This window comes from Gavia stellata, chromosome Z (genome assembly GCF_030936135.1).
Source record: "Gavia stellata isolate bGavSte3 chromosome Z, bGavSte3.hap2, whole genome shotgun sequence".
NCBI lineage: Eukaryota > Metazoa > Chordata > Aves > Gaviiformes > Gaviidae > Gavia > Gavia stellata.
The window spans coordinates 73,331,223-73,342,374 of NC_082637.1; the positions used below are offsets into that span (position 1 = coordinate 73,331,223).

The 11,152-nt window shown below is 40.1% G+C and overlaps 1 protein-coding gene across 1 annotated transcript; it reads left to right on the forward strand.

The window, feature by feature from the left end:
* The first annotated feature begins 3,224 nt into the window (after window positions 1–3,224).
* LOC104257266 (tetraspanin-3) lies at window positions 3,225–4,040 on the forward strand. Its single transcript, XM_009811981.1, has one exon. It carries the CDS (start codon window positions 3,225–3,227, stop codon window positions 4,038–4,040), a length of 816 nt encoding a protein of 271 aa, XP_009810283.1.
* The last annotated feature ends 7,112 nt before the right edge of the window (window positions 4,041–11,152 follow it).

The window sequence follows — 11,152 nt, forward strand, 5'->3', positions numbered from 1 at the left end:
CCTGATCAATCTGTATGATAGCTTATGTAATTTAAAATAAGTCTGCTCATCCACCTACATTGCATTTGCACAACCACAACGTTGACTTGACGGCTCTCCGGTCCAACTCGTGGACCCATGTGGAACAAACCCCTTTGACCTTCTTAGCACATCAGAGCCGTTCAATGTCAGTCATGGCTTGCTAGAACAATGAATGCAAAATATACACAGTTGGCATTTTATTAACTTGAAGGATTATACTTTCAGCAGCATTCCAGAAAGTAGTTTATCTAAGAAGTATTATCTGTTACACACACGTTTGAATTTCAGTACTCATCAGTTCATAAGCAGAAACAACTCCAGAGAAAGCAGGGATGGCATTTATCATGTTATGCTGTTTACCACTGGAAAGAAAACAGAGGAGCACTCCTATTCTGCCTTACCTATACTGTCTTTGTCACACTACAGTCTTTTGATGGATAACTCTACTCATTGCTTTTTTTCAAGCTTTTGGCTGCACACACAGGTAAAATTACTTAGCACAAACACAATGCTATTGAGGGTTACAGTTAGGTCTTTTGGCTACTTCAGGGACCAGTTCTATGTTTTTCTTGTCCTTCTTTGTCTTGCCTGTCTTACCAGACAGCAAACATTTTAAGCAGCAGCTGCCTTTTCCTGATGCATATGCATTGCCTAGCACAAAGTGGGCGAGGGGTTTTAAACAGCCCTGACAGTATTAATCCCCACTGCAGCAATTTGCTCTTGTATGGTGCTGAGTATGCTCCATCCCCCCAGAAGGCACTGGGCACCGAGAGCTCTTACCTGGGAACTGGCTCCCATTCAAAGTTTAGTGGTGGTGCTTCTGATTCCCATGGTGGATAGGTAGGCATGCGGGTTCTCCTGTCTGCTCGTACTGCCATGAAAGTCCTGACTTCAGGAGGAGGCTGTGTGTGGATGGCTCCCTGCTCCTGCGCACTGGCTCACAGCTCTCCATGTGGGGCTAAGCCAGCAGTGGAAGGGTTAGAGCCTGTGGCAGCACAAACCCCTCCACTTACAAAAGCAGCTTCACCCCTCTCTCTCTCCCCCTCTCTGTCCGAAAGCCATATGAAAGGTATGAAAAAAACCTCACAGTGGTCCAAAGAGTCAGACTTCAGTAAATGGGAAATTATTATATTTGGGGAATGTTTAGAAAGATAAGAGCCTCTAGGCTTCAGTAACCATTGAAATTTTCTCCTCTGTATTCAGGGAGGGGATGGCAGTTACCCCAGCTGAGATGAACAAGAGGTGCAGTAAAATTCTCCTGTAGGCAGTCTGAGCCTTTCTAATATATTTCAGAGATTGCAGAATAAGCTAAAAGTAAATAGTGTAGTAACTCAGTTCTTAATATCTCATTAAGCTTTATAAGCATGGGGGAAGGCAGAAAGGAAAATAGGCAGGTTCATGTACTTTCTTCACAAAACAATAAGCAGCTGTTACTCCTTACAGTATTTTCTGATAAGTTTCTGATATGTTTCCTCACACTTTTCTGCTATGTTTCTTCTGCATCATGGAAACTTTAAAGCAGTGTAGTTTGCCTGCCTGTACAGATGTGAGGGGAAATCCTTTCTGCTCCGCTCCTTCTCCCTAATGCAGAACATAGAGAAAAAGACATTCAAGAGAATAAGTGAATGGCAGCAAAAACAACACAGCTGGAGGGCTGGGGATAGCAGCAAGCTGAACAGGAGAGAGGGCAGACAGAGACTTCAGAGAACAGTTGCAGGAAAACACATGTCCTAAAACAGCTTTGAAAGAAGCATTTGGTTAAGATTTAACAAGCTAATCACTGCATGTTAATTACTGTTAATGGCAAGATTAAAAATAATAAAAGTGATTTATCTCATTCCAAAATAATTAGCCTTAATGACATGTTTGTGCAGCACATGGAAAGACATTTTGATGGGGATCAGCCCAACATCTGTGTGTGCATAACATACGTAACAGCAATAGGTCCTTGTAAAACGTCTGGCAGATGTGGAATCATTGGCTTTGTTGAGACTTTTCCAGGGTTCCAGGGATCTGAGCACCAACTTCGATTTTCTGCAGGGTCTGCAGGTGCTCATGTTTCTGAAAATGAGCATCATCTCTCTGTATTATCTCTTATATATGCCTGTTGTATTAGCACTGCTCTGCATCTTGAGAAACAGAAGAAATGTTACAGGATCATTAGGGAATCACTGTTGGGCTTGGGATCTGCCTTCCTGGCACCTATGGCAAGTTTTATGCAGGTTTCCCATCCTGCTTCGCTCTGTATCACATGTTTGAGTAATAATGCTCTTCTGCTGGCTGATAAGTGGCTTTAATTCCCTTTGAGACTGTTGTGAAATTATTTAGCTGGTGTGTAATTCGGTTTCTTTACACACAAGGAAAAGTTAATACAGTTCTCACTGTTGTTTGTATTCAGTCATTACAGCACTCAGTCGAATCACTGGTGATGCAAACTGAATGGTACAAGTGTGAAATGGTAGGGATTTCTCACCCAGGTGTCTTGAGTAATTGAAGCTACCTACACAGAAATCTGCCTTAGTAGAGAAGGGCAAAATATTATTAACATCATTATGCCCCTCATAAAATCTAATGAACGGTAACCGTACTGGGAAGGATAATGAGTCTAGCTGAGTGTTACCTATGGAGATCCCCGACTGAATAGCTCTGCTTAAACTATCCCTTCGTTTATGGCTCTGACTCGTGCATTTGTTGCCATCTTGGCTACTGCTGTAGGATTGATAGTTGGATTACCTCTTTCACTTGGGCAGTCTAAGTGATCTGAACTAGCACTGCTGGCTACCACCTTGACTATTTCTCTACATTTAGCTTTTTAACACATGAATGTAGTAAAGCAAGGGGTACAGCCTTTTTCCACCTCTCTTCCTCCTCCTTCGAGTGCAAATGTCTCCAGTGACAGCAGACTGACAGCAGGCTTGGCACACAGCCTCACGGGTTTCTGCAGGTCACCCTGCACAAGCAGCAGCATGCGGTTAGCTGATGCAGAGCCTAGTCATTGTGCTAAGGGGGTCTCCTCAGTGTTGCTCCCTTGCAAGCTGGTTTTGGGTGGAGTTTTAGGTGGAGTTGTTTTCATTTGCTGCACCTGGATAAGTAGGCTGGAGGCCTCTTAAATGGTGATGGTGGTGGTGGTGGTAGTAGTAGTGGTATTATTATTGTTATTATTATTAGTAGTAGTAGTGAGGGTTTGGACTGTTAGGAGCAGAATGAAGAGAGTTAGAGCTGTGGTGGTGTTATCATTTCTGTGGTGCTCTGAGGAGTCCTGGCTCAGGTCCTTCGCTAGATCTCTGCTGAGGTTCCTAGGTTTCATCTTCTGGGGTACTGCTGCAGCTCTGGCCTTTGCTGGAGTTCTTGTGATCCTGATGTACAAGAATTACAGATATTTATTTCAGGAGTCTGTCTTGTCTCTCCCTGGCTGGCTGGCTGTTGCAGCTGCACTTATCTTGCTACCTACTGGACTTTTGGCTATCTCTATTTCTGCTAAGAGCTCCCGCTATCAGCAAGGGGCTCTCATGTACTTGCTGATGGTCCTTCTTTGCCTAGAAACATCTTCGGCAGTTCTGGCACAGTTCTACTCTATTCGGATGGTTTCTGAGCTGAAAAGCACTATGGGTTACCTCATCTATCAGCACGATGGGACACACTCCCAGGGTCCTGGCAGCAGGGCTATGGATGCAGTACAGAGGAAGCTGCAGTGTTGTGGAGTCCAAAACTACACGGACTGGCTAAAGGCAACAGCTGCTTCTTGGCATCTTCCAGCTGAAAAAGCTCGTGTCCCTGAAAGCTGCTGTAAGGAGAAGTACTCTCACTGCAGGGGTGACTTAGGCCATCTGGAGCAGCTTTTTCAGGAAGGCTGTCTAAAGAAGCTGGAAGACAGGTTGCATTTTGTCCTGCTCTACATGTTTTGGTGCTGTACTGTGCTAAGCGTCTTAGAGCTGTTGGCTGGTGTCAGCAATGGCATCCTTATGAGGCAACAGCCTTTCCATGATCTCCGAATTCTGGACTCATCTACCTTCTCATAGACCTGCAGACGCTGGCAACACTGCTGACCTTGCTGCATGTTTCCTTGGTTTTGTACCACTCTGCAGTTGCACTGGAAGAAAATTATTTTTTTAAAAAAATATATTTTCATGTAAATTGAACTAATTGATCACTGCTGGATTTTTTTTTCCTTAGTGTTACAATATTTGATCAGTTTTCCCCCAGTTCTTGTTTGATAAGCATCCTGTATGTGGAAAAACTTCATTGCTGGAAGTCACAGCAGGGAGGGGAGTGTCTTCAGCATGTGCAAACATGAAACTACCGTATGTGATTATGGGGGAAGCAGTAGGCAGAGGTATGTCTTTCTCAGGGGAGTATGTTGTGAGGTCATGACCTGAACTTTTGGAATAAATCTTGACTGTACTAGAATCCTGAAAAGTAATTAAACAGCAGATTCCTCCACCTTCAAACTTGTATTTAACTCTTTGGCATTTCTGAAAGAAGCCCTTTGGATAAAGTTTAACACATTTTTCTTTTTCTCCTTCAAACACTGGTTTAAAGACTAACTTATTCTCCAGTGAAAATAAATGCCAATTTTTGAAGTGGTGTGAGGGTGCAATCTAAATGGAGAAGATATGTTTAACATCAGCAGAGTAACTAACAGGGTAACATACAGTAGGAGGTATAGTTATCTCAGGAGTTGCATAGGAGTAACTCCCAAATTAAAGAGTAAGATGAAAGTCTGTATTTATTCATTTACTTTGTGTCAAAGTAAAGAATGAGTCAGTTCTCCTTTCCTGAAAAGTTACGTGGGGTCACATGCGTGCTTGAATGACAACAGCAATGCGCTACTTTTTCTTAAGGTACGTCTGCCCTGCTCTTACTAAATCCTGTTCTTACCCATTTTCTGTGGGCCTTGCTTTAGTGTGCATGTGCTGAAAGGGACTAAGTCAGCATATGGGCTACACATGTTCTTGTTTATGTCAGCGCTGTTGGTGTTTAGGGAGATGCTGGTAAAGGTTCTGCTCTACTTACGTTGGACTGTGCAGTGCGTGGTTGTGCGTGCAGGCTTATTAATAACTATGTGGAAACCAAACATGAAATATACTGCAGGGCTGCTTCATAAAAAAAATAAAGACTTTAATTTAGATAAAGGAAAAGAACGAATTCATTAGGAGTGAGTAACTCTTCCAAAAAAGAAGGAAGCCAAACCAGAAAATAGCTGTGTCTTTGAGTAACATAATAGAAAGAAACATTTTTTCCAGTTTGCTTGACATGGGATGCATGTGGCAGTGGATAAAATTCATCTAGTTAAGCACTGCAATTGGGTCTTCATGGCTTTGTGGTGCCCTGGCACATAAATATTTTGTGATGCAAAGTTATTGCTATAACATTACAAAGATGCAATGAAACTGAGGTGACAGCAACTGGCCCAGCAATAAATTGAGTTTGTTGAAGGAAGAAGGGTGGAAGAGTGGAGTGGATGGAGTGCCTTTTTACCACCTGCCTTTCTTAAGGGGGATATTTTTCTTCTCAGATCAATTCTTATCCCTTACAACTTCCTTCACAGGTTCTAGGCAGAACCCCCTCTCTTAAAAGAGGGGAATGCCCATATTTTTTCACTGCTAAGTGGAAAGAAGCAACTTCAAGGTGGTTAAAGGGGAGAATTACTAATGTGGATGTCCTCATCTACTATCCAGTCTGCTCAAAGTCCAGGTCATGCATGGCTCCCTCTACTCTTACTGTACTAAGAAAATTATAAGATAAATATGAAATTAAAAAAAAAAATATCTAGACATTAACTATAAGAAATTGCTTTTAGGAATTATTTTTTCCCCTGTGTACCGAATGTACCTGTGGAAGATCTGATCTTCCACCTGGTAAAAACAAAGGGGAGAGTGTCAGGATGAATGAGACAGACCTACTACAGATAAAAATGGTTATTAGTAGAGAGTCACTAGATGAAACAATAGATTTATTACCCCTTCCTGCTTGTGTTGACTTGGGCAGTTTGATTCTGAGTAGTTACTTCTGGACAGGAGTAACTTCTTTTGAAATAAAAATGGTGTTATTTTTAAGCAACTGCAGTGTATTTCTGTGTTACAAGATACATAAATCCGTGGGAACTATTGCAATCTATACATTACATGCTTCATTCTGAAAGATTCTCCAGGTGTTTTTCATAATCTGTAAAAATGAGCAGCTGTATAGGCAGGCAGCAGATGACTTACAGTCAACATTTCCGAAAATGATGTTGTTTTGGGTTTGAAGGGGAGAAACTGATGTCCAGTGCAAAGCTGGAAATATATTCAGTAATTACTCTTTTGCAGAGTACACTGAAACCCATATATTCTATGTGTGAATTGGTGATTTCACTGTGATGTCTTTCTTCTTAGAAGACAGCAGTCAGAAAGGCAAATTTAATGCTGAAAGGTAAATGTCTCATTGCAGCCCTTTAACAACCTTTTTCTGGTACACCTCTCTTGGACTGAACCACCAAACTTGGCAGAGAGCACTGGCTGCAGCTTTACGACATGGCCATTTTGAAATTGATTGCTGCTTTCTGACTCATTCACCTTTCCAGATGGTGAGCATGTTGAAATTATACCGTTTCTTCTTTGTCTTTCTGTGTGCCTGTTGGTCTTTCTGTCTGTCTTTTTCTGTTTTTCCTTCTTTCTGTCTTTTTTCGTAGAAGGAGTGTTCTTTTTTTTTCTTTTCTCTCTTCCTCCCCTCCTTATTGTGAATGATGGCTTATTTTAACTCTAACTGAGCAGAACATAATCCAGATTCCGGAATTATAAATTGTCCTTCATCAAGTCTATTGTCTTTTCAGTTTAAAATTAAATGCTGTATCACAAATACAAAATAGAAATATCTGGACTTCGCTAGAAGGTCATTGAAGAGGCAGTTCCTTCCTATCTCCCATACATATTGTTAAATCACTTAAAGTTACTCTTTAATTGAAATTATGGCTTTTGTAGTCTGGTAAGGTTTTTTTGCCTGTGCAATGAAGCAGGAGGTTGTAGTGTTATGCTGTGTGTTTTTTCTTAGAAATTGAGTTGGGTGATCTCCATCAGCTAGAAAAGATTATGTGGAACAGCTAAGCCTTTTTTTCTTGCTAAACAGGGTATTTTTTTTTAGAGCAACATCAATAGTAAGGCTTTTGCCAATATTTGGCAGCTGCTACTTCAAACACCAGGAAGAAATCCCATTGTGTGTGATTGTCCCTTGAGCCAAATGGCTCTTTCAAAGCAATGGAACATTTTCCAAGCCCATTTCTGAGAGCCAGAGAGTTGCCAAGTTGACATTTAGTTAGTCTAAAGCATTGAAGATGAAAGATTTCATGTCATCTGTTGTTAATATTTTTACGTGTCAGAAATCAGTTTTTATCCTGAGGGCTCCCTTTTACCTTTTTCATTTTTTAAAAAGAATATAAGTGTGTCTTCAAGAAGATAAGAATTCTCTTATTGCCTGCTATATACTGTAAATCACAGTGGAAATAAAACCTGGTTTTCCGTATAGATATGTAGTTTTTCTGAAGAATTCAGAAAGTTCCTACAGTGAGTTTAGTTGCCTCAATATTTCTCTGGTATACCACAGAAGTTTGTTTTGTAATGAATAGTGATGCCATCTACCTTCTCCAATAGAGGAGAAGCTAAATATTTCAGGTACTGACGTAATACCTAAGGGGATCAGCTCTAAAAGCAGCTGTGTATGTGAATAACTTGATTTTGTCAGGAAAGGTCACACAGGTAAAGCTATCCAGAAGCACACAAGTTTGCATTTTCACACCATAGAACTGTAGGAAGATGGCTGTACTTGCCTGGCACAGAATTTGTATGAACCCATCGCTAAATACATGTGGGGATGCTGGAAAAGGAGAAGGTTGCACAAGCTAAACAAGTCAACACAGGTACATCCATATTGTTGCTAAAGCTAAGTGAACAGGAAGTTTTTTGAAAAATTATACTGCTGGCTTGAGAAGGACAGATTCATCTTGTGCTTAAGGCATGAAAGATGAAAGCAGGAGGCTGTATTCCTTTCAGTTTTTGTCACTCTTCTATATGTAATCCTACAGAAAATACCTTCCAAAACCACCTATGTGTGTTTCAGAGACAGAATGTTTGCATATACAGTAAATAATTTATGTGTATAGGTGTGCATATTTACATGGAGACTGTACATGGGTATTATTGTGGAGTCTTCTATAACAGTAAGTCGAAAGATAGCTATTCAGCTTGTAGCTATAGGTGATTAATTATAAGAAATATACTTCTGAGTGCTTTTGTGCCCTGCATAGACTTGGATTGGACGAAAAAGCAGAAACTAGTCATTGCATGTGAGACTTATGCTTTCTTTCAAAAAAGTTCCTTTCTAATTAAAGAAGCTTCAAATGGTAGCTGTGTAGACCATTGGAAATGTCTAAGAGACTTGCATATAGGAAACCCCTCATCTGTCTCTTCATCCTTTAAGTCATTACCTCTTCTGATAATTCAACAGATGCAGTCAGTATGCCTGTTTTTATTAGCCTTCAAACTGTTAATTTCTTACCATGATTTACATGTTACTTCCTGAGAAGTTTCACCAGAATTCCTCTTTGTGAGTGAAAGTATGAGGTTTGCATCTAAATTAATGAAAAAACTGTTGAAGCTTTGTTGGATTATAGGTTAAAAAAAAAAAAAGAGGAAAGTAATCAGTCTGAGAAAATCCCTTTCAAAGAGTGAGGAACTCAGTCAACTGTTTAAACAATTGAATATTTAAGCCAGTTCTCCAGGATTTTTGCTCTGTTGTTGTCTTTAAAAAGCCATTTCAGGCGTATTAACAGGTACCAGGAGCTTACACTTCCATTGGAGGAGGAGTCTGAGATTACCATTTACTAGATCCACAGGCTCACCATAGCTAATTTCTGCCTAGTGGAAGTGAGTTTAACGTTCGTGTACATGGGGAAGGGATGCTGGGAAAAGCAGGAGCTCTCCTCAAACATTTCTGTTTTGGAAGTGTTTTCCATACATCTCCTTTGGATTAAGTCTGTCCCCATGGAAAGCTGTTTTAGGACAGCGAAGAAGAAGTTTCTTCACAAGTGTATCGAAGTAGAGAAGATCTTCACCTTCTCTGGTACTGGAAGACCCAAAGCAGCTTATACTAGGTGAGACCTGGCCTCGAGTCTTCACACAGCCTGTGGTATGGAGACAAACAAGACTTTCTTGCTAACGTGCACCTACATATAACATACTTAATTTACAACAGAGTAATGTCATTAGGCTGATAGTCTGGGACAGCTTCGTCCCTCCATCCTCACAGCCTCCAGTGTGATTATGAGAGCCGGTCACTAAAAAGCACGGTGGTACTGGCGTGGTAGCCTTTGGGACCTCATTTGTAGAAGTCCTGCACTGAATTCCAGGTATTTTCATAAATCCTTCTGAAAGCCTACCTGCCTTCAAAAATGCCCAGAGCTCTGTTGTGCTGCAGAGACTTTCAATGTTCATTAGGCTCAAGGTGGTCTGAGGGCTGTGGTGTATTTCCAGAGGATCTTCAGTAGCATGTTCACGTTGATTTTGGCAAGTGTGCAGGAAGTGGAAGAAGGTGCAGTTTTCTGCCTTTCTGTGCTCAAAAGAGATATCTGAGCTTTTCACTGAGTACTTTGGAAAGAAGATGGGGAAAGCTATTGTGTTGTCTGGACTCACTGACTTCACAGAAAACTGCAGAATTTCTCAGCTTTACATAATTATTTTGAAAAATTCAGCTTGTGGGGCTGGGCTGGGTTCTTTCCTACAGAGTGGATTATACTGGGTAATAAAGAAGCTAAGAGGAGAAATGAAACTCAACTCTTAAATCTCACAATACCATCCTGGAAGATGACAAAAATGCAGCCTATTTTGTGATCTAAGAAGTACAGAGAATGAGCTGAACGACTTCCTCAATTATGTCAAATGATCAGCATTCATTTATTAAACGATGTAAAGTGAAATTAAATTAGAGCAAGTAAGTGATTACATTATGTAAAGCAATTTTTAAAACTGGGTAATGTGATCACCCTTCATTTATTACATTAAGTTCAGAATTTTGGATATAGGTGCTATTATTAAATTCATGGAAATGCTTATAATGATGGACTAGTTAAAACATAGTTTGCAAGTGAAGCCACTCCTTTTAATATTTCTTCTCCAGTATTGGCTGTTGGTGCAATGCTGCTATTTCTTTCAAAGTGAAAGCTGAGATTTCACTGTAACTTTCCAGCTATTATTTGTTCTCACAGGTAAAATCTTGTAAACATTACTTGTAAACTTAATTTGTAAGGTGTCAAAAACAGGGAGAAAAGGACCAACAATCAGCCAGCTTGGTGGGGGGAGGGAAGGGGAGGAAATGGGTACTAAAATTGCAAGCTTATAGGAAACATACTAACATATTTTGAAAAAACAATATTGTCGTATGTTTCTGCAAGACTGGATTTTCTATTTTGCATACAGATGGGGTGAAACTGTCACATTTCATCATTATATTGAGACTTTTTTGGAGTGGGAGAGGGAGAATAAAAGAATATGATCCTGCTGTCCACACACAGAGGTTGAAATTACATATTACTCTGTTGGACTGTTTTCTCATGTTTATAGTGGACTAAGAAAAAAAAAAATTTCTTCATATCTGTTTGGATTTCCCCTCCTGCTACTCAACCATTCATGTTGTAGAATTGGGTTGGAGGTAGTGAAAAATATTAGAAATAGTATCCATTATTAAATCAGCTTATTTCCTCACAGTACTTAGTGAAAGAATATTTCTCTAAGGACTCAAATATCAATTTCTTGCTGAAATTGTCCTTGTTACCAGAACATTTTAATGTCTTAAAGAATGTGTTCTTACTTAGTGAGCCAGGTGCAAAATCCTTAGGAGTCTATAGAGTTTTATAATGAATCTAATTGTGCAACTTAAGCCTGAAAAAAAAATCGAATGTGAGATGCTGATTATTTGCCAAGCTGTGTGGGAGAAAACAGCACTTGAAACTGTAGGTAAGAGTTACTGTGTAAGTGACACAAATCGTTATGTGTATAGAAAAGGTAGCAGATTTAAGCATCTCTGGGAGTACTTGGAGTATATCCCTTGGCTGACAGAAGTAAGAAACTGATTTTTTTGTTGTTGTTGTTGTTTTGTTTTTGTT